The sequence below is a fragment of the Panthera onca genome, chromosome C1 (assembly GCF_046562875.1).
Source record: "Panthera onca isolate mPanOnc1 chromosome C1, mPanOnc1 haplotype 2, whole genome shotgun sequence".
NCBI lineage: Eukaryota > Metazoa > Chordata > Mammalia > Carnivora > Felidae > Panthera > Panthera onca.
In genome coordinates, this window is record NC_138346.1 from 138,604,561 (window position 1) to 138,629,361 (window position 24,801).

Below are 24,801 nucleotides of genomic sequence, written 5' to 3' on the forward strand. Positions count from 1 at the left end.
GAAAAGAAAAAAAGAGAAAAAAGAAAAAAGAATTAAAAAAGGAAGACTTTTCAAAATAGGAAAAAATTAATACAGTAAAATAGAATAAAATGAAATGATGAAAGTAAAATAGAATTTTAAAAATTTACAAAAATGTAAAACATAGATTAGAAAAAAAATAAAGAAAAATCTTTTAAATAAAAGTGGAAAATAAGTTTTTTTCTTTTTCTGTATTCAAAAATAGGAAAAGAAAAATTAAAAAGAATTGAATGAAATGACCAACAGACAGAATGAAGTACGATTGAAAGTACATCTGTTTTCCCATAGAAGTCAAGCTATAAAGCACTTTATAGTCCATATACTAAGCAGGTGGAGAGACTTGTGTTTTTCAAGAGGCCTTGACAAACCCTAGTCAAGTTGGGCAGGGCTTAGTGTAACACCTTCCTTCTCCACTGGATGGTGCTGCTTAGCTTACCTGGATGGATTGCTGTGGCATGTGTAGGTGTGTATGCGCATGTGTGGGAGGGGTGACCAGCTACCCAGTCTCTAGTATCAGAACTCTGTGCTCTCCATGTCTGGCAATCAAGCACCCCTCCTTTGTCTCCAGCTTCCATCCACTCCCTGCTTCTACACTGTCTGTGACCAAGCTGTCAGGATGCCAGGCGGCACCTCCATCCTGAGTTTTATCTCAGATGTGGTTCTGTTTCCCAACCCCTCACTTCTGAGGAACTTCAGCTTTGACCTGCTTAGATCTTCTGGGAGTGGGTCTTGCTGAGCAATGGCTGGGTGCCAACCCACTCCCAGGAATGTTCTCAAGACCATGCTGCTGCCAATGACCAGAGACTGTGGCTGGGTGGCAGCCCACCCCAGAAAAAGTTCACACAATCTTGTAGCACTAGTGCTTCAGGGTTTATGGAAAATCACAATACACATCTAGTGCCTGGCTTCCCACTTAAGGTCCTTGTTCCAACACCAGTGAATGTGGTTGTTCTCTGGGGTCCTCTGGGACCTTTGTCTGTGGACAGGCTGCACAGTCTCTACCAAATGTCCTCTCAGCAGGGGAACTGCCTCTTCCTGTGTGCCCCAAGGACCCTTGGAGCTCGCTCTCTGCTCCTTGGTATTCCACTTCCCACCAGAGCTCTGCCAGATATCGAACTGTGGAGTTTCAGACTCTGTATTCCCCCTGTTTATAGAGTCTTAATGGAATTTAACCGTCTCTCTTCTCCTTTCTCCCTTTTTTTTTCAGTCCCTGCAACTGTTCCCACTTTTCCACTTTCTTTGTAGCTGCTTTTGGTGGGGGGTTGCTTTTCCCATACTCTCCCCCCATCTCCTTCCTCTCTTTGCAAGCAAAAACAGCTCCCTACCCTCCATGGCTCCTCTCTCCCCAAGTTCACCTCTCCATGCTGCATACCTGCTGAGTTCTGTGGTTCAGTTTGTCAGATTGTTGTGTTAATTCTCAAATCAGTTTTTTAGGTGTGCAGGATGGTTTCATGTTGATCTGGCTCCATTTCAGGGACAAGAGATGCAAAAAAACCTTCCGTGCTGTTCCACCATCTTAGCCCCTCCAAATATGGAGGAATTTCTTTAAACAGAAAATAAATAATCCCAATTTTGTTTTTAAATTTGATGCCAAATTTTCCAAAAATTATATGAGATTATCTACAGAAAATAATAGATACTATCTAAGTATTAAGAGACATAAAAAGTAGAATGGGACAAAATAGATCCTAAATCAGTCTGAGACATGCTCACAATACGTGCAGCATAGTTCAGGATTTTATTTCTGCCCTTTGCAGAATAAAGTACTATTTTAAATATGTATCATGTACTGATTTATTGAAACCATAAACACTTGTCATTGTTATTCAATCAAGTTTGGAATTATCATTAAAATTTAGCATCACTTGGCAGTTTTGAAGCACAATAAACTGGTTTATATCGATGAGTTATAAGGTGCTACATAATGTAAGTGTGACAAAAGTGACACAGGAAACCTATCTTCTGTATGGAGCCAGATTTGTTTTGTAATTAGAACTATTCAAGAAATACTTTGCCTTCTAGAAATCATACATTTTATTTTGTTGAAAATTAAAACAGAGTCTAAATTCTTTGGCTTTTTCTTTTCCTTTTTTTTTTTTTTTTTTTTACCTTTGCTCTTGGGTCACCTTTCTATTGCATTCATAATCCTATTGCTAAGTGGTATTGAATAGTTTGAAGAATGATTTTCAGGGGAAAAGTGAATTCAGAAAATTTACTACAAGAGCACCTGGGTGGCTGAGTGGGTAAAGCATCCAACTTTGGCTTAGGTCATGATCTCATGGTCCATGGGTTCAATCCCCACTTTGGGCTCTTTACTGACAGCTAGGAGCATGAAGCCTTCTTTGCATTCTGTGTCTCCTTCTCTCTCTGCCCCTCCCCAGCTTGTATTTGGTCTCTGTCTCTCTCTCAAAAATAAATAAACATTAAAAAAAATACAAAAAATTGCAACTACAAATAAATAGTATTTACTTGCACTTTCTATATGTTAAGTTTTGTTTTAGGTGTTTTACATTTCTAAATTGCTTTAAATAACACCACATACTAACTAATTAGGTTTTATTTCCATTTTACATATATGAAGGCTGAAGATCAAAGAGATTTATTTAGTGACTATCCCAAGTAAGCATTAGAAGCCGGTTTCAAACCTGATTCAATTCCACTTACTCCTAATTTTCCTGTCTAAACAGTGTGCAGTTTAAGATCCATTGTTTTGATACTTACTACCCACAATATACCTAATATCTAGTATTTTTCATATTGATAATCTCTTAATTTATAAAGAAAAAGGAAATATTTTGCAATAATAATTTATGTGGTCCAATTTTTAAGGCTTTAAAGCCAATATTCAAAGCATAAAGAAGACATAGGCTGAATAGCTTTGTGCCAACATACAGGAATGACCAGTGTTTCTCAATTTTGTTTTTGTTTTTTTAAGTTATCCCTTTAGTGAGTCTTCATAAACCTTTATTCCTAATTAACCCTCCCCAATACACACACAAACACACTGTAATTTTAATAATATAGATATCCTGTATATTTGTTTATATATTATTGCTCTTATGGGGGGGAGTTGTCACAAATTCAATTTTGACATCTAAGATTTTTTCCTTTTTCAAGAATTAATTTTTGATCCCTTATGGATGATATTACTCTCAAAAAGAATGCATGGTATAGACCAACTAAGTTCAGAGCCAGTCAGATATAATCTGATAAGTCCACAAATTGTCATTTCTAGACCAGCAGCATAGCATCACTTAGGACTTTGTTAGAAATGCAGATCCTCAGGCCTCATCTAATCCCATAGAGCTAAAAGTTCTGAGGGTGGGTCCATGCAATTAGTTTTAACAAGCCCCCCAGCTTGCCAAAGTTCTGGAACCACTGATGCATGCCAAAGTTTGGAACCACTAATTATGGACAGAGTGCCCAGAAGTGGGTCTATGATTTGATCACAACATAAGGCAAGTCACTTTATGTCTCAGTTTTTCCATCTTGTTGGTGCCAGACAACTCCTTGTATGGAACCTCACACAAACAACCTTCTTAATCTCACTTGTCAGGGGTCCTACTAAGAACCCACCTGTCTTCCATGAGGGAGGGAAGGAATGAGATTTGACAATCCCTCATCTACTTCAGTAGTACAATTTTTGAAAAATACACTCAATATACTAGTTAGGGTTACATTGACAAAGGCCTGGATTCCCCCCCCCCCCCAAAAAAAAAACAGTAAATGGAAAAATAAAAAATAAGTAAATATTTACATTCTGTCTTGATAGGCATCCCATTATGGGCATGAAAACAAAAACCAGGGTGTCCCATTTTATAGCAGAATAAATGAGGTAATAGATGTGGATTAACTGGGAATTTGTCAAGAAGAACATACTTGTTTCTCTTTCTTAAATTTTTCATTTGCATTTTTACAAAAGTAAGATTAAATGTTATTTGTTTCTTGATCCCACAGTTTCTCAGTCTTCTTTCCTCTACCTACCATTTAAATCATGCACTTGCAGAGATTGGCTCACCCACTTGATTGACTTTTTTCCAGTTTTGATATATGCAACCTGGTAATGATCAGAAGTATTTAATTTCATATGTGGCATGATTGAAAAGAGAAGTGAAGCCTACATAAATGAAAGCATATGGAAAACCAGACTTTTGCTACAGGCAAAAACTTTATATGCCACCAACCATAGGGTATGGTGTCCCTAAAACTTGAGAAATATCTTGTGATGCCATTCTCTGTAAACTTCCACATGACAACTCCAGTCTATTTAAGACTCCCTTGAGTCAGTGATTTGCAAAATGTAAATAGCTGATAACTGTACATCAGCTTTGGTGAAAGAAAAAGCTTTATGTTGATTTAAGCATCGGAAGCTGTAGCATGTATAATTGAATTTAAAACCAAGTATTAAATGGAGAAGAAACATTGTCAACTTCTCCTCTGTTCTGTTTTGTTTTAGGTGGAGCTTGCTAAGGAAAAAAGGTGTGAATTTTTGCCTTTCCTGTCCCCACGGAAGGTTATAGTAAAAGGAGGGAGAATTGTTGCTATGCAGTTTGTTCGGACAGAGCAAGATGAAATGGGAAACTGGAATGAACATGAAGATGAGCTAGTCCATCTGAGAGCCGATGTGGTCATCAGTGCCTTTGGTTCAGTTCTGAGTGATCCTACAGGTAGAGTTCTCGGGAGCTGAAATGCATTATTCAGTTGTCTGTTATTTCAGTGCCATAAGAGTTTCCACCTTTCAGGGAATTGTTTTCCACTTTAACATTCATTTTCTTCTTCTAGTATGAAATCCAAGCAATCTTGATTTAAAAGGCTTAGAAATGGCATTTAATGCTTATACAGAATTATTTTTATAGTGGTGGGGATTGAAAATAACATTAATCTTTCTTTTAAGCTGATAATCAAAATACATAGTCCGTTTTGTAATAAACGTTGCCTGTTTCCTCCGTAAGAATGGCTTTTCTTCAATTAGACCTAGAGTAAGAAAATGTGACAGAGAAGTTGTAACAGCCAATCTTCAATGATTCAGACAAATTAAGACCTAATGAATAGGCAAAAATAGAATCCATGTGTACTACTGTCCTCGTGCCAAGCCATCGCTAGAAACATCAAAATTATCAAATTAGAAAGTTTGAATTTCTGTCACCTCATCTGGATGGCATAAATGGACATGCTAAGGAAGAAAAAAATGCTTTTAACAGAAAGATAAGAAAGGGAAATGTCTTATATAATATTCCAAGTGAGTAATAAGTTAATCAATTAAGAGTATTTTGTGTTATATTTCCCCCAAACTCAGTGTTTTGGGGGCTCATTGTAGATGAAAGCATAGGTACCTATGTTCCTTTATTTTGCAAATTCTTTACCTTTTAATACACACTGTTTAAATGATTAACTCTTTTATTTACTGAAAGTAAAATAAAAGATGTTTTTCTAAGACAGACATTCATTATAAATAACAATAACAGCGCAAAAAAAATCTAAACCTGACAGATCCTATGACTCCCTACTATATCCATGCTAAAATTACATTTTGTGTCTGAAATAGGAAGAGATATATGCAAGCAAATGTGCATTTTTATGCAGCAGATAAGTAAAAAATTCAACCAGTCATCAGGATATTTTATCTGCAGGACATCAAACATCTTGGTATTTGGAAACATCCAGATGTTTAATGTCATCAAGATAAATGTTTTCAAATAGCTGGATGATGGCCCGAATTTGTCACTTTTCATCTAGATGTTTATGTGATATGTAGACACAGTCATAGTGTGGTTTGTTTATCATTAACTGCGTTCAGGAAAAGAGAAAAAAGAAAAACGCATAAATTATATTCTATCATCTAAAAAATCATACTGTTCTTACTACTCGGCACATCACCAAAAACTGAGTAAAAAGTTGAGTCATATTTAACTAGCAATTCTGTTGATGATTCACTTATCAAAAACTAATTTATCTTACCCATCTAAATTTATGTTTCACAACTGACATCTCTAACTAACATTAAGAAAAATGTATTTTTTCATAAACAAACATAAGTAGATATGACTCACAAGATCATAGAAAATAGCTTTTGCTTAATTTAGTATTTAATTTTTTTAATGTTTATTTATTTTTGAGAGAGACAGAGACAGAGAGACAGAATGTGAGTTGGGTAGGGGCAGAGAGAGAGGGAGACACAGAATCCGAAGCAGGCTCCAGGCTCTGAGCTGTCAGCGCAGAGCCTAACACGGGGCTTGAATCCATGAACCACAAGATGATGACCTTAGCCAAAGTCGGACGCTTAATTGACTGAGCCACCCAGGTGCCCCTTAATTTAGTATTTAAAATATGAAGTGTAAGAAAGTTTGAGTCTAGTGATTTTTATTTGCAAAACCATTCCAGAATTTATTTATGTATTAATTTATTTATGTATTTTATTCCAGAATTTACTTGTATGTTTCTTCCCGTATTTTACATATACTACCCATATACATTAGAGAAATCAAGGAAAAAAATGGTCTTTCGCTTTCCTTTCTGCCCCCTCCCTTCTCCTGACATGAAATAAATAGAAATAAATTAATCCTTAAATAGAATTACCTGTGCTTTCAGGGCCTTTCAATGTTTACGTGAATAAGAAGCTACTTTCCAAGTGAGAGGGAAGATGGAAGAGCTAGAAGGTTAGATAGCATTCATGCCTCTCTTCCCATCAAAACGTTTTCAGAACTGTTTTTTTGAATGGAAAACATTAAAGAAAGGGGGAAAGGGCATCAGTAATTGTCAGAATTTTACCAAGAAAAATATTAAAAAATTTACCAAGATCTTACCCAAGATGATAAGACTTTTTTTTTTTCTTTTTGAGATCTCAGTGAACAGGGAAATATTAGGAAAATGAGAATTCAAGGTAAGTAAAGTCATGTGTTAAGTGAAATATCCTTTGAGTTATTTGTGGACAATGAGGAATTTACTTTCATTATTTAAGAAATCTTAGCTAAAAAAAGAAGCTATTCATGTCTCCCTCTTCTACCCTAAATCTTGTTCCATTCTGATACCTATGTGATGATTTATGTGTGACATTTTTGTGATTATCACATATGTGATACTATGTGATTTAATATATTTATTTCTAACACTTAAAACATTGACCTGCCTTCCCACCCCTCTTCTTCCTTCCTTCCCAACCTCACTTCACTTTGCACAGGCTTCAATGGACTACATGCCAAATCTATGACATTTTTTCTGCATTATCATCCTATTTCCTGCATTTGACAATGTTAAATATTTCTTTCTATTTGAAATCCTCTAAGTCACCTAACCTTTCTGGGCTTCAGTTTCTTCCTCTATTAAAAAGACAAGCATAATAAAACCTTATCCCCCTATCTTTCCGGACTGTTATCAGAATTAAAATAATGTGAAAGTGCTGTAGAAATGTAGCACATTATTATTGTTTATGGACACCCCATTTTCTTGTTTTTTTTTCTTTTAACTATTCCTCTTCTGAGCCTATCATTGAGTGCTTTTCTTTCTCTAGCTTATTACTTTTTAGTACTTTTCCAAAGTTCAGACTTTATCCATTTTCTCTTAATGTATTTATTCCTTCATTGAACTGATTGTATCATTAATTCATTTATTTATTCATACACACATTCCTTCTTGTAAGAAATACTTAAACAATTTCTATGTGCAGGTTGAGGCTAGACTTACAGTAGACACTATTGCACTTCTGTGTGACTGGATCCCAAATCTCTTTCTCCATTCCATGCCATAGAAGACATTTCATCCTTTATTATATGCCCATGCATATAACAAACATTTAGTGTCTAATGAATGCCAGGTACCAAGATGTATTTTGGAGAGTGCAAAGATGAATGAAGTATTCCTTCTACTTAAAAACCTCACAAACTGGGGCTGGAGGGAGACCTTTAAACAAATAATTATTTTACCAAGTGAAGATACATTTAGAGAGATATGCGCAAAGTAAGGAAGGATCATCTCATGAGGTCTCCCTAAAGCATGTCGCTTCTCAACTTTGCTGTTGTTTAAATGGTACTGTAGTTCACCTATTACTAAAGTTCAAAATGTTATCCCAGATTCAAATATCTAACTCCAGTTTTTCTTTTCATTAAATTCACCAATGTTACTCTGTACTATAGGATGAAGGTCCTATTCCTTAGCACTTGAGAACTTCATGAAATGGCTTTATATATACTATGTATATAGCTTTATTTCCCACTCTTCCCTATAGAATTATACCTCCCAGTATCTTAGCACAGGTGGATTCCATAGTGGTAATTCAAAAAGTCCTTGGTGAATACATTATATAAATATATTTGAAACAATTCAAGGAATGAAATAAACTTGACAGAGTACCTATAAAGGATGGTGATAACATATTTTCAGCATTCTCTGATTATAATTGTTTAAATGAAAACACCTGTAGCATCTTAGTTATATCAATAACATGTATTTTATAAAGGTAACCTAAATTGGGAAATTAAGTTTTTAATCTCATTTTTTCTCTCATGTACTGCATTACTTCTACACGTCCTTTGATTTGTATGTTGCACAAAGAACATAAAATAATTTTAGTATTAAGCACTTAATGTATCTGTGATAAATATTTCTTGTTATAAAAATGGCGAATGCCTCAACAGCTTATAGAAAAGATAAGAATATCAAATATATAAAACAAATTTGGGTAATATCCTTGGATTCTAGTTGCTAATTACTTAATTACTGCCAAGGCTGATAATATTTATAAGTGATAATCATTATTTTCTCTAATTCTACTTTATTTCTATTTCATTTTTTGAGTTGTAGCAGTGAGTGGAAAATAGGAACAAAGACTACATATCCCACATCTATGTGCATGGAATATACGTGTGCTTATTAAGAGCAAAATTTAATTGAATCCTTCATTAAGTACTGTCCCAAATTCTAAAGGCAGTGTGGTGTTTGATTTCTAATTTGATGGAGATAATAAAGTCTTAGCCTTATTTGGTGTCTTTCTGTGAGAAACTACAAGTGCTTGCGCCTTTAAAAAAATTCTCATCCATTCCCTCTAAAGTATGTAAGAATCCAAATCACTTTAAATTGGGATTTTATTGTTCGAGACTGATTTTAAAGGCTTTCAGTAAATTAAGCACAAGCTGCCTCTACTGGCATTTCTAGTCCACAAGCATTGCCCTTCACTGGAAATTTTAAAACATTTATTATTTTAACAATATGTCTCCTCTTCTGCTAAACACCAAAGTCAATGTTTATTGAATTGAATACTCTAATTTTTTGTTTATTTGGACAGTCTCAGGTTTAAGAGACTCCTTGCTTATTTTAAGTTTATCCTCCCTTCCCTTTCTGTTTAGAACCACATTGTCAGTTGTGAAAAGTGTGCATATCTTTTCTGTTAATTTGGAATTGATGAGAATTGTTACCATTTCTACCAACCTCACAGCTTTATTTTTCTGATAGAGGTAGTAACAGTTGGCCCTGTCCTCACATATTCCCAGCAGATCCAGATGACATAATTTTATGTGTCTTTGAATATGCTTCCAGACGACTGAAGGAAGGCACTCTAGCCCATGCCATGACCTCTGTGCCTCTTCTATACACTGCGCCACAGCCATCCTCCCATTCTTTTGAGAAATGTTGACTTTAAAAAGAGCCATGTGCTTTGATCTTCCAGAACATACTGTAATTTGTCTTCCAATTAGATTGTAAATCCCAAAAGCACAAAGATTGTACCTTTATAGTAAGTTGTAGTTCCAATAGCAGTCTACACATTAATGTGCCTATACTAGATGGATAATAATATATCATTGCATATTTGATTTGACTTGATTCATGTTAGCATATTAATTTTATTATACCTATTTTTTCCTGCTATGGGTCCAGTTTCGTTTATTTGCTTTTTTTTAGAAAATATTTAAAAAAATACTTCTTTTTTTCTATTGCTATTAATTTTCCCCCCTATTTTGGCATAAATTGTTGCATTCTTTATAATCCAATAAATATTACACTAATTAGAGTCTATCTGGTATAGCAGCTTCGAGCAGGGGTTCTGGAGCCAGGCTGCCCAGCTGGAAACTTGGCTCCCTTAGTCTCTTTGTACTTCAAGGTCCTGATCTTTTAAGTGGAGTGATTATAGTATCTACCATCTTGAGTTATTTTAAGAATAAATTAATAAAATATGTAAGGCACTTCAATATATGTCTGGCCCATAGTAAGCATCTCTTAAGTTTTAGATGCTACTATCCTTATGAAACAAAACATAGTTTAATAAGTAAGTTGAGTTATATTGCGCCCTTGTGATAATATGAATGTTGTATAGAAATAAAAGCATTTGAAAATCAGGACTTCATCTGGAACTTTGCAGGTTCTGTGGACATGTCTTTGTAAATAAGTAAAGCACATGCTCTTACATTTATGATTTTTTAAATGTGAAATGTTTCCTATATTTGGTTAGTTTTTTTGCAGAAAAAATATTATATGGTTTGTAACTGTATCATACATTTTAAAAATGTTTTATTATCAATTCTGATGTTTTTCATATAATCAAAAGGATTGAAATTTTCTCTCAACTAATATTTAGCAGTTAGAAATCTCCACTTTGAGTTTCTGCAAATCAAGTATTTAAAAATCAAAGGATTTTTAGTAACTTTTTTCCTCTTAAAAATGGTGAAATTGGGCCAGTTTTTGATCAGTTACTTTTTACAAAAATGTTTATTTATTTATTTTGAGAGAGAGAGCAAACGCACGCATGCATGCACACACACAAGTGGGGAGACCTGAGAGAGAGGGAGAGAGAATCCCAAGCAGGCTCCACACTTTCAGCGCAGAGCCTAATGCCCAGGCCCAGCTCCCAACTGTGAGACCATGACCTGAGCTAAAATCAAGAGTTGAACGTTTACTCCAGGTAGGCACCCAGGTGCCCCAATCATTGCTACTTTTAAGAAGGAAAGAGAGAAGTATTTTTGAGGATACTGTTTGAGTTTTTAAATGTTTGAAAGTTATGGGATGATATAATTAAGAATATGGGGCGCCTGGGTGGCTCAGTTGGTTGAGCGACCGACTTCGGCATAGGTCATGATCTCGCAGTCTGTGAGTTCAAGCCTCGCGTTGGGCTCTGTGCTGACAGCTCAGAGCCTGGAGCCTGCTTCGGATTCTGTGTCTTCCCCTCTCTCTACCCCTCCCCTGCTCACGCTCTGTGTCTCTCTGTCTCTCAATAATAAATAAACATTAAAAAAATTAAAAAAAATAAAGAATAAACACCTCATGGCACCTGGGTGGCTCAGTCAGTTAAGCATCCAAACTCTTGATTTCAATTCAGGTCATGATCCCACAGTTCATGAGATCAAGCCTGCTCAGGGCTCCTTGCTGAGCTGACTTTAAAGGGCCTGCTTGGGATTCTTCCTCTCTCTCTCTCTCTCTCTCTGTCTCTCACCCTCCCCCGCTCATGTGTGTGCATGCTCTCTCTCTCTCTCTCTCTGAAAATAAATAAGTAAACTTAAAGAAAACACTATGTTTTTGGAAAAAAGAGAAAGGATGAATGGTGCCAATAAACCTGACTCAGCATAATGCTGCAAGGCACTGCTCAGGAGAGTAAGTGACAAAGTGACTGAACTATAAATATACCATGGTACGTGTGGCCCTTCTTCTAGGAAAGGAGTTTCTACATGTCACCCAGTGCCTACATTTTCTTTCTATTCATCTCACTAGAAATAACAAGGAAACCCAAAGCCCAATTCCTTCTGAATCAACTCCCTTGATAGCATTAACCGCAACTAGTTTCATGAAGGGAGTGTTTTGGGGGGAAAAGATTTTAAAATCACTTTCTAGTTCCTTTTATTGGAAGCCCTCAGAAAAGTTTTTTAAAACCTCATGGGGTAAATCAAAGATTCTGCCAATACCAGCTTCGAGTGTAGCTTTGATTCACCTGCTCCCATACTGAGGAAAAAGTGCAGGCCATGGGATAATGTGCCTTATTGTGGCCTAAGTCAGATTTAGAAATTGCCAGGCATGCATATTTCCTTATCTCTTTTACCAAAAATGAAGAGGAAGGGGATGGAATGGGTACTGAGTTCAAACTATGACTTAATCAGTCGTATTTTCACCATTGTATGCATTTTTTTTTAAATAAACACAAATACTTGCAATGAAGTTTCAAGGGAACAGATTATGGAATACTGAACTTTATGGGAGATGAAAACTTTTTGGTTGATGGCACAAATGTTAGAGGAAGGGGCCTACTAATGATTACTATAACTGAAAATGGATGAGATAGAATTGAAAACCAAAGTTGTCATCCAGTGTAATTTACTGGGTATGTTATTGTATAATAACTTGCATGGGACTTTTGTTTTTATTTCCAAATGTGCTGTAAGGGACTTAAATCAAATATTGCAGTCCCCTCATTTCACAGGCTTATTTGTTTAACTAATAACCTCTGATTGCCTGCTATTCCAGGCACTGAGCTTAAGTTCTAAGGATGAAGTGGTGAAAAGGCAAATGCCAAACCTTGTCTCCAGGAATGCAGTTTAACAGGGAGACTCACAATTACGATAAATTGCACTGCAAGAGAAGCACGGGAAATAATCTAAGGGTCCAGGGAAGCTTCCTAGAGGAAGTGGGTTGTAAATTGAACTTTGAGGTGTATGTGGGAGTTTCCAGGTGGAATGGGGGTGGAAAGGAGGGAGCCACAGGGAGATTATGCAACTTGCTCAACACCACACCGTTAGATTAAGCACTTTACCGTCATCTTAAAAAGCTATATATAGGGGCGCCTGGGTGGCTCAGTCGGTTAAGCGTCCGACTTCGGCTCAGGTCATGATCTCGTGTTTGGTGAGTTCAAGCCCTGTGTCGGGCTCTGTGCTGACAGCTCAGAGCCTGGAGCCTGTTTTAGATTCTGTGTGTCCCTCTCTCTCTCTGACCCTCCCCTGTTCATGCTCTGTCTCTCTCTTTCTCAAAAATAAATAAACGTTACAAAAAAAGCTATATATAAAAAAACCCATGTCTTTAGAAAGTTGTCATCAGCCTACTTATTTCATGCATGTTCTCCTCTTTATAAATGAAGGTCTGAATTTTCCATTTTTCTTTCTAAAATTGAACTTTTTATTTTATGATTTTTGCCATTCATTCTCTCATTATTCATCATGTAGCAAATGTTTCTTAACATCCAACTATGTTATATCTACTGTCCTGGTGCTAGGAATACAAATAAGAGTAAAAGAATGTCTTTGCCCTTCAGGCATTCGTATGCTAATGGGAGAAATGGACATGTAAATACATACATTGCAAACGATGTGCTAATTTTGAGATTGCATTTGGATTGGGTTTTAGAGCTTCAGTAGGAGTTTCTCTGTTAGAGGGAATATCATACACAAAAGTTTAAGCTGACAAATGGTTTCATTTGACTAGACAATGTTGGGAAATTCTGTTTAGCTGGAGCAGGTAATGTATAGTAAAATAAGGGTGGGACATGCATAGGGATAAGATGGCAGGAAGTTTGGCTACAAACTTATTTGGAATCAAGAGAGTTATATGACAATCTACGGATTCTGGATTTTATCCTATATACATCCAGGTGACAAATGGAAGGTTTAAATATGGGATAGGTCTTTATTGTTAATGATATAATTCTGATAAGTGCTTGGATTTTGTACCAGTTATATATTCTTCAAATAGTTGGGAATTAGAAACCATGAAATCACCTCTGAGGTGGTTCATATAAGAAGGCAAGTGTGTTTTCTAGTGTTGAACACCTGAATTAGGCAAATTTATTTACCCAGTCATAGGTATGATCCAACAATGTAGGTCCCCTAATGGGAAGCTGCCCCAGTAGGATTGTTAGTATTAAAGAAAGGAGAGAACCTTTGCCCAAATAGTCAGTTCCCAAGCTGTAGGCATGACAGAAGGGAGTTATGCATGCCTAATTTCTTCCTCCAGATTCATGAATTATAATTATGAATTTCAGCTTTTTGAAGACTGGTAAGATACGGAGAGACACCATGAGTGTTATAATCATGAACATTTCAACATATGGAAGAAGGCATGAGAAGTATGAAATAAGCATGTTGCTTTACAGGGGCAGTAATACTGAAAAAAAGATGGCCTGGAATCAAGACAGAATAGTATTAGTGAAATAAATTCAACTATTTTTGTTAGTTTAAGTGGCTACTTATTAAGGTCCAGATTAAGGTAAAAGAGGTAGAACTACAGAAGGGCATTCAGAATCATGACTATTTCTGAAATAGAAGAGTCAGGATTTGGTCATCTGTTTGATGAAAAGGTTGAATGTGGAGTATCTAGTGTGGTAGTTCGATCAGATGTTCATAATGCTGATAGCATTTGGGAATACAGCAGATAGAACAGATCTGAGGGAAATTGTGATTTGTTGTATTTGGATTTGCTCATTCATTCAACTGGAAATGGGATTCGAACTCAGAAAAGAAAGAATGATTGAAAACAGACATTGGGAATCATTACATATGATTTATCTTGCCTTTTCATTATCATAGCTCAGTACCTACAGCAGTACTGCTTATTGATTGAGTTAAAGAAGGAAAGCTGTCATAGCCTATAGTTTAGATAACACTTTAAAAGTATGATAAAAGAGGATATGTGGTATTTCTTCTGAAATTCCAGAAACATTTCACTTATCACATTATGAAGAGGAAAAGTCAACGTAAGTTACCGCTGCTTTTCAGATGGTAAATATCTTAAGGAAGACATGGTGTCAAGACAGTTTTATTCCATTATTCTGTACCTTTGGTCTTTTACTAATGTGTTTGGTTCCTTATGCTACCATTTCATTTTATAATGCCTGAGTAATAAAACATTAATATGTCCTTTGTAATGCTTGGCCCCATGATGAGAATGAATTCTTTTTAGTCTTCCCTATACACTGTCTTGCTTTCAATTATATTTTGGTCAAGAAGCTTTCTTAGGAGCCCAATAGTAAAACTGTACATGTTTTCTTAAAAATTGCCCTAATTATCAGGTTTTTTTTTCCGTAAGTGGGGATGAAGTACTGACATTTCTGCAAAATAACCAATGAAAATAATGGAATCTTTGCACAGTTTTTCTTTGGAATTATTTTAAAAGGGTAGAGGTGATGAGGAAGGAGGTCAGACTGATAACAGTGTTAAAAGTGATTTGGAATCAACATCACATCACTTACAACTGCCTTAGACATCCATTTGAAGTACACCATGATATTTCTGTAATTATTTTACTTACCTCTACTAACTGCATAGGAATAGGTTTGTTTCCCCAGTGAATAGCTCTGTTCAGAGCCTTCTCTTATCTTTATTTTCCAGGTTTCACTAGTGGTTGCTATCATATGCATTCTTACATGGAGACAGTGGATAAATCAGTAGTTTTCCATCAAATCAAAGATTACATTCAAGAGGTAGAGCAGTGACATTAAACAACTTTGGCTGGAGAAAGAAGGTAGAAAATGGAAAAATAACATAATTGTTTCAGAGAACAGAAATCATAAAACATAGCCAGTGTTATTCAATATATAGTGAATATAATAGATGTCTGGAGTTTTACTGACCATGGCATATTATATTTGTCTCTTAAATACTAGTTAGCCATGGTATACTAAAAGTTTATTCTGAAACCTAATATTCTTATGAAATATTAAACTATGCTAGGCTCCTATGCAATGTAAAGCCAAGATGTAAAGTTTAGTTAAATTATAAAGCCATGATGCATATTTTATACTATTGTTCTTAGTAATATGTATTTTGTATTGGAGATTATTTTGTTGTTAATTACTTTGCATTTGTGTTCTTGGCTCAAAACACAATATAAAAATAACAATATACCTATTTAAGATAGACTTTAGTTAGGTGAGACATTGACCTGAAAAAATGTAAGTTTTAATTGTATAAATTGGAAAATTACATTGAATCATATCTAATATCTATCTCCCAAATGTGGAAACTACTTAATTCAAATGGAATATATACATGTAATTTATTAGGTGTTCCAACTGTGCTGGCATTGCAGGAGGAGAAAGCCGGCATTAATTTTAACATCCATTCAGAGGTCCCACCCAGCCATTATACAGACTAATGCTATTCAGGGCCAACCTTATTTTCATGCTAACCATACTTATATTTTGTAATTATGAATCTCTTTTAAGTTTTTTCAAAGAACCTTTATTTCCTAGCCATGTTATACACTACATGCTTGACAAATACCCAGTGATTTTCCAAGTCCTCTGAAAAGTGTATTGACAATTCACTTGGCTTAATATGACCCAATATTTCCCCCCATATTTGCACACTGCTGCCAAATGAACTTCTACATCCCCAGTATCATGGCATTATTCTCATATGTTAGAATCTAAAATATCCCCCCCCACACTTATAGTGGGATTGAAAAAAAAACCTCAATTTAATTTTGATACCCTTTTTTTAAATTTAAAAAAAAGGTTATTTATTTTGAGAGAGAGAGCGCATGAACAGGGGAGGGGCAGAGAGAGAGGGAGAGTGACAAAGAATCTCAAACAGGCTCTGCCCTGCCAGCACTGAGCTTGACATGGGGCTCAGACTCACAAACTGTGAGATCATGACCTGAGTTGAAATCAAGAGTCGGACACTAACCCAACTGAGCCATCCAGGCACCCCAATAATTTTGATACCCTATTTATTCTGCCTTCCTACATGCTGTAGGATCTTATTTCCCATTCTTTCATTCTGTATTTGTTAAGTATATAGGGTTCTGTGTTAGGTTCTCCTGGGTACACAAAAATGAACACATTGTTCTTGTCTATAGGAGCTTGCAGTCCAATAGACAGAGAAAAATTCACCTAAATAAAAACACCATTAGGTCAAAAGTGATGCAAGGAGAAGCAGATAAACTGTTAGTGTAACACTCTGGGCAGAGAGATGACTTCCAGCTGTAAGAATCAAAGGTTTTTTGGAAGTAGTGGCATTTGTAGTAGAGATGAAGACAGGTGGGACTTGAGAGAGCAGAGACCAGGAAAGCACGTTTCATCACAGTGAACAGGTAGATATGCGGATGGAGTAGTTGCTTTGGCTAGATCATAAGGTACACAGTGAGAAACTGTAAAGGTGGAAAAACATATCATTGCTAATCCACAAAACGTTTTCACTGTCAGGCTAAGGTATCTGAATTTTATTCCAAAGTTGGTGGGTACTAGAAATCTAAGGGAACATGCTTATTAAATATGTTTTCCTCATACACAGAGGAAAGATTTAAATATGTGTGTCCATTTTGGCTCCTGCTCTTCCCCCTACTTCTCTCTGTATATCTTATCTGGTCTAAATTATATTGACAATAGGACTGTAGGGTATTCATATTTTAATCCAAAGTACCCCTGGAACAGTCCCAAGGATTAACTGAATAAAGGGATGAATGAAGAGTTAGATGGATGTTGGGATGAACAGAATACAATGGATGACTGCTTTATTCAAAATGAAAATCCACAGTAAAAACAGAAGCATATGGAAGTGGTATTTATGTACAGTGTCATATATATGGCAGCAAATCTTCATTCTGTCGAGGGAACAGTCAGATGCTGGACACTCTCAGTTGCATAAAGAAGATAGTCTCCTTACTGGTCATCTTGCTTTTTCTCTTGCTTCTATATAACCCTACCAGAATCAGCCCTTATAAACAGAAAGTATATCATGTCATTCCTCTATTCCAAACCCTCCAGTCATTTCCTACTTTATTTAGAATAAAATTCTTCTCATAGCTTATAAAGTCCTCCTTGATGAAGTCCCTACTTTCCCCTCCACACCCCACTTTACCTTGTATCCTTTCTTTCTCCCACTTCCCTCTACTCTTCAAGTGCATCAACCTCACCTCACCTTAATGCCTCTGTGGTGCTTCCCTCTGCCTGCAGTGATCTGCCTCGAGGTCATCACATGCTGGCTTATTCTTACCCTTAAGAATATTTTCCCTCAGATGTCATCTCATCAAAGAGCCCTCTGTGACCCTCCATCTCCCTAGATCTAAAGCACCTGTCCCCCTTTTCACTTCCTTTAGCTTATAACACCCCCTTCAATGTAATCCTCTTCATAACCATTTTCACTATCATAAAATTCACTTACTTGTTTACTTTCTGTTTCTTGAATCTTCTGCCAAGTGAAATGCATAGCCCACAAGGACAGGTCTCTTATCTACAGTTTACTCTAGTGCCTACAGCAGGATTTAGTACATAGTAGACAATAAATATTTGCTAATTGAATGAATGAATGCAAGCCAGTGCCTTAAGTTTTTTCCTATGCAGTCATTATTAAACTCCTGGAAAGGGTATCCTGTATGCACTGCCTTGCCATCTTTGTCAGATCCTTTGTCCTTAACCCCTTTTTTTTCTGCCTTTCACTCTCATCATTTACCTGCAAATGTCATCTTTTTACTGCTCATTGACCTTGACATCACCAAGTTAGGTACCTACCTTACATTTCTCTTGTATTTTACACTTCTTGAAATTATCTCTTCTTGGTTTGCATGGCTCAGAAATACCTTGAATCTCATGAGATGCTGATAATTCCCCCTCTGACTTTAGTTCAGGTTGTGCTTGCTGCCACTGTAAAAAATAACTGGTTGACTCTTACCTGGATTTATGTTTTTGATGAACTTTATCCATCTTTATGACTATATCTTATCCCAAGGCATAGGACTCTCTCCTGAATTCTAGGTATATATCTCCAAATACCCCTAAAGACCTCTGGGCTTTTCCAATTGGTACATCTGTAAGTGATCTGTAGTTAGGTTCAAATCCTAAGAGTGTGACTTGCATAACTTACCTCACTCTCAGTTTCCTCAACCGTACAATTGAAATAACATCTATTTTGTGAGGATTCAAAGAGACAATATGTATGTTGCCTAGATCAGAATCAACCATGAGTTCATGGAGGCATTCTCAATAAATGTCATTATTATCATTATGAACACAATAACCTTTGCCAATACCAAAGTATTTCTTAACTGCATCGTAATAAACCCATGCTCTATATAAAGAAGCTGTATTTTTGAATTATGCATTTACTGATGTACTAAAATTATTTAAAATATATTCTACTGTATGTTTTAAGTTTGCATTGAAGTATGCCTACAAACGATTGACAGGGAAAAAAACAGGCATAAGATGGATATCAAAAAATAACATTAATGAGCTGCTAAAGCTAAAATTACAGGAACTTATGAAATTGGTTAAACATAAAAACCATTAAACTGTTTACTGAAGCTTCACAGATATACTGAAGCTAATGAGCATTTCTGCTATTTAAATAAGCCCAAATTGAACACACATTACATGGATACATAATTAGTCATGGCAGTCAAACACACATAGACTTACTTTTAAAGCTCTATTTAGGGAATCTTTTCCATTTGATTTATTTTGTTAATTAAAATATTTTTCAGGATTCACTTATATTTTAATAATATTGTTTTCACCAGTAGTATAATTTACTACTAGCTTTCTATTTGTTTTTATTTATGCCTTAAATGTAGCAAATAGGGACTTATATTAAACATTTTTCTTAATCCCTTTCTTTAATTATTTATATCACTTGATGATATCATTCAGCATTTTAAAAGGTTCTTTCACTGAGAAGTATATATAGAATATTTCAGTAGCCTTTCTTTTTTCACTGTCTCCTAATTATCAAGAAGTATTAAGCACCCAAATGTGCATAGAATTATGATGATTATGGTCCAAATCAGATTAAAGAATGATCTATTCCTTCCAGGAGTTTGTAGTCTTAAGTAGATGGTATCATTGAATATAAATAAGTAAATCAAAGTACAGCATTTGGGAATCCAACAGAGAATTTGAAAACAATCCCCATATATTTCCTTCAAGGACATTGACCTCCTTGAGGAGATCTCTTCCAGTTAAAATGAAATCAAATCTTCAAGGAGTTTAGGGTTTTAAATAGATGAAATTATTGCAGAGAAAATAAGCAAATCAAGGTGAAGTGCTTGGACAATTTTAATTCTTAATTGATTAGTTGGTCAGTTTAGGAAATGAGAATGGCACTCCCTGTAGAATACAAGTAAAACAAAAGGAGTTGCTACAGGCTAGTATTGACATCCATTTTCTTTTTTCTTTTCCTTTTTTTTTTTTTTTTTTTTTTTTTTTTGTATTTAACTTGGGGAGCTTAAACTTGTTCTAAGCATGGAAGGGAGGAGAATTAAATCTGTATTTTCCCACTGCCTGAATTCTACAAGCGTATATAAACTGAACATTATTTAACCATAACAATAGGAAAATTGGAATAGTTAAATCAATCAAATTAACCAAGTGGATATTCTTTCCTAGTCAGTGTGTTTGTCACTATAGAAGTTTTTTTTTAGAAGCTTTTTTTTTTAAATAAAAGGAAAATATTTGGATTTCCTCCCGCAATGAGCTTTCTCTAATTGTGGAAGTATGATACACAGGAAGAATAATCAAGACAGGATAATATGAGTGCCAAATAAATAGAATGGACAGATATTACATTTTTTCAACCAAAAAGCATTCATCAAGTTCCTTTTATGTACCAGTTTGTGCTAGATGCTGGGGAAGAAGCTGACTCAGGTATGGTCCTTAAACTCAAGGAGTGGTGGAGGCAAAGCAAATAACTAAAATGAAGTCACATAGTGACTAGGTTAACAGAAAGTGGTTGTGGTTAATTTACCAAAAAGGGAAAAGAAAAGTTTCCACTGGAAGAGTTGACCTAAAGGGTATTTATCTGTAAAGCTGGTCGAGATTAGAATTTGCTGTGGTTTTTCCAATCCCTTCTGCTTCATTTTAGTTCCTTCCCAGTTGTGAAGCTTTAAGAGACCCTTGTTGGACCATTCCTGGCTTTTTCTTGCCCCCACACCAAAGGTCAGTGGCAAGGAGGGCTGTGGAGTCAGAACTAACTGGATTTGAATACCAGCTCTGCCACCCCTTGGCTCTATTTAAGATGGTAATATGTACCTTAAAGAGTTGTTTTGTGGTCTAAATGAGATTATTATATAGAATTGTACAGTATTATACCTGCCTCAAACAGGGGATCAGTAAATATTGATTGTTTTTCTTAATGTTCTTCATTAAGTGAAGATGATATGAGATGTAAGAAGTAACTAGGAGAGTTGCCTTTAGATGAATTGCCAGAACATGGTAACTGATTGGATGTCGAGTTTATTGAAGAAAGAAGATTCAAAGATTATGCTAAGATTTTTAGGATTTATTTCTAGGTACTTTGACAAAGGAGACTAGGAAAAAGCAGAAGTGGAGATTAAAGAGTGATCATGGAGGCAGGTGGAAAATCAGAAAGTGTCGTGTCATTGAAGGCAAGCTAAGGGACATTTATGAGGAAGAAGTGGTCATCTGTTAAATGCTGCTGCAAAATGGAAAAGGCAGTGCCACAATTAAGGTGAGACAAGTGAGGTACCTACCTGCACTTGAGCCTAAGGTTCTGAACATAAAGATCTTCTTAAGTTTTTTTCTTTGGGTGCCTCACCCACCTTACCCCTAGTTTTCCTGAAGCAAGGTAATCACTGAGAAGAGTCATTGGATGTGGCAACCTAGAGCTAATTAATCATTTTAGTGAGAAAAGTTTTAGTGAAGCTTTGGGAGGCAAATGCAGATCTGGAATGGTTTTAAAACGGGAGATATTGTACATGTAGATACATGCTTATAAGAAACAATTCAGAGGGGGTGGATGATAATAGAATATGCAATCTAGGGAGAAAATCCCTAGGTTACCTAAGAAAGACGAGAGGATCAGATTCTAGGACTCATGTGGAGGTACTGGCCTTTGATAAGGAGAGTTTAGTAATTGTTATAAACAAGAAGGAAGAGAGAGAGAGAATGGATACAGATTCAGTAAGTTTGTAGTGTGGACAATGGGAAGACCGGGGAGTTCCCATATAATAACCTCTGCGTTCTTTATGAAATATGAGACAAGGTCTTCTCCTGACAGCAGGGACAAGAAAAAAGAGCTTCATCCATCAAAAGTTTGAGGAGAAGAGGAAAGAAATAGCGGTCACAATGAGTAAAAGACTTGAAAGAGCAAACTTACTAATGTCAATCAAGAGATGGTGAAAGGCCCAGGAGAAGCTTGTGAACTGGGTTTTAGAAGTGATGATTTGGAAGGGACAGTACAACATCCACACTGGAATCTCTAACAGGCAACTACAAGTGCCAGAATAAAAGAGCTCAAGGTTGTGTTTGAAGTCATTTTCATAGAGATGAAGTTAAAGGCACATGACTGGGAAGAGGAAGAGGAGATGAGGAGGTGCCAGACCCCAAGAAGGAAAGTTTAAAGATAAGGAGAGCCTGAATACTGTAGCATTCTGCAAGTCAAAGAAAGAGATTAACATTAATGTGATATAAGTATTGGATGCTACAGGAAGGCAGAAGGGAGGACTGAGGTCACAGAATTTAGGGACCATGGAGACCATGTTTTTATTAAAGGGACAGACTGGAAGGAATAATTGGGTGGTGAAGAAAGAAGGCAGTCAGTATAAATTACCCTAAAATTAGGTAAAGGAAGAAGTTAGAGTGAGAAAAGAGAACCATTCCAAAACTAAAGTTTTTCAAAATAGGATTTGAGAAGAGAGGAGAAATATGAGAAATACAGTATCCTAAGGAGAGTAAGAGATGATATTTGAGGTCCTGAAGAAATGGGAACGTGCACAATAAAGGTTAACTTTTGTGGGGTTTACAGAAGGACAATGATGAATCTTCACTGTGAGTTCCATTGTGTTTGTGAATGGATTGCATATTGATTCAAATACTTAGAGGCAGAAGGGAGATGTGAAGAAAAGCTCATGCCATCCAGAGTTAATATTTTTTTAAACATTAAAAAAAAATTTTTAATGTTATTTTTGAGAGAGAGAGAGAGAGACAGAGCATGAGCATGGGAGGGGCAGAGAGTGAGGGAGACACAGAATCTGAAGCAGGCTCTAAGCTCTGAGCTGTCAGCACAGAGCCTGATGTGGGGCTCGAACCCATGAACTGTGAGATTTATGACCTGAGCTGAAGTTGGATGCTCAACCGATTGAGCCACCCAGGCGCCCCAGGAATTGATATTTTTAGTGGAAGGCATTCTCTGGTTCTTTCCCTTCCTTACCCCAGATTATTCTATTGAAACAGAACTCTGATATCCTGGCCCTGTAATTAGAATTCATTTGCTCTTGGAGAGATTTTGCTTTCAGCTTTGAATCACTGAGATTATTGCCTCAGCTCACCTTTTTGTTTCATGTGCTTTGGTCCTATTGGCTAATAGGTTATGCAAAATTAAACAACAAGCTTATAGATGAATTCATCCATGTTTTCAAAATATCATTTTATTATAAATGTTGAAATTTTTTATCCCCCTATTGTTTTATAGCATATCAAACACTTCAAAGAATACTAATAATCCTTCTTCATTATGATTCCTGTTGTATTGTTTTATTGTTTATGCAGAATTAATTTATATTTATGTACTAAAATATAACATTCTTGACATCTTTTTATAAATACTGAGAAATATACTTGTCATATGCTTGTGGGTTTCTCTTCTACGTATATGACAGCACAGCTACATCAGTTTAATTGACCTTGGCAATCTGCATCTGCTAGTGATGTGTCCCTGAGGGACGGTTTCTGCAATTTTAAGCTGTGGCTTATTGAAGAACTTGTGTGTCACAATACAATTAAGTCTATATAAAAAAATCATTTCATGCATAACATTAAATTGACTAAAAGTTCCTATTTCAAAACCATGTCTTGTTTTAAAGCTACCTCGGAGTGTCTTTGTTTTTTAAATAAGCTCATTCGAACATAGTAGTAATTAAAGCAGAAAATTAACATAAATCTTGAATGTTTGGTATGAATTAAGGATGTTTTCGTTCTTTTTAAAGACTGCATAAAATTCCAGGCACCATATCACTTAACACATTTCTCTCCCATTTGCAGAATAATATAGACTGTGAATAAGCATGTTTTAGGGTTCTTTTTCAAGTTCTTTTTCTGTTCAACTGTGGAGCTATTGGGACATATGCTGCAGTCTCCATCAAGATGCAATCTCATGGAAATCCGTGGTAAAAGTGCTCATATCATAACAGAAAATCCCTCTTCCCTCACTCCCGTTATTTTATAAACAAGGAAGAAAAAAAATACAGTCCTTCTATTAATATTCATTTAACACTTCATAGGAAATAGCAAGTAGTTATTTGGTTTGCAAATGTAAATATACATTTTTCATCCACTTATGCTTTCACTCCTTCCAAGCTAGATAAAGGCAGAACAGAAGATGTGCTTCTGAGATTTATTTTCATTGTATTTCAACTTAAATGTATCAGCAGAGATGTAAGTGAGCTGTGTGTGAGGAGTTCATAGAAGGATAGTTACAATGATGAGGAGGATGAAAGTCTTCCTCGTAAGAAACAGCTAAATAAAAGAACTTCTTTCTGACAAATTATGCATAATATGCACATGGATTTTTTTCACTGAATCCTTGATTTCAGTTCTAAATTGAATACTTTGGAGCTTACAAAATATGGTTAAATAATGGGAATAACTGCTATATCTCAGAAGAGTCATTGAAGTCATAAAAGGTATTATTTGGATCCATAAACTGAGTCAAAGTTTCAATAAATTGATGGATCATCTCCCTCCATTGCTTTCCCTCTATTTTATTGTAAATGCTGAAATACACATATACATACATACACAGATATAGATCATCTACTTAAATATAGAGTCCACTGTGCCAACAGGGAAATGATCCTAATCATTTGATGTTCAAGTTGTAATGAATACTCATTCTTGCATTAGCTGCTTAGTGCTACTGATAGAAAACA

General features: G+C 35.8%; 1 protein-coding gene and 1 long non-coding RNA gene across 7 annotated transcripts in view; one reads left to right on the forward strand and one right to left on the reverse strand.

Moving 5' to 3' along the window:
- The window catches only part of DPYD (dihydropyrimidine dehydrogenase), an 853,279-nt gene that overhangs the window by 402,020 nt on the left and 426,458 nt on the right, over window positions 1-24,801 (forward strand). For both annotated transcript variants that reach the window (XM_060626444.3, XM_078451629.2), the window contains exon 11: window positions 4,475-4,685. In XM_060626444.3, the coding sequence (XP_060482427.2) occupies window positions 4,475-4,685 (211 nt within the window). The remainder of the gene's footprint in view (window positions 1-4,474; window positions 4,686-24,801) is intronic.
- Window positions 1-24,801, reverse strand: part of LOC132673685 (uncharacterized) — a 47,366-nt gene that overhangs the window by 12,908 nt on the left and 9,657 nt on the right. For 3 of the 5 annotated variants that reach the window (XR_009608157.1, XR_009608161.1, XR_009608160.2), the window contains 3 exons: window positions 18,431-18,562; window positions 15,229-15,428; window positions 4,884-4,992 (listed from right to left, as the gene is read on the reverse strand). This is a non-coding gene — a long non-coding RNA (uncharacterized LOC132673685). Of the gene's footprint in view, window positions 1-4,883; window positions 4,993-6,594; window positions 6,721-15,228; window positions 15,429-18,430; window positions 18,563-24,801 lie in introns of those variants that run through there. The other 2 variants (XR_009608158.1, XR_009608159.1) reach the window with 2 other exon arrangements.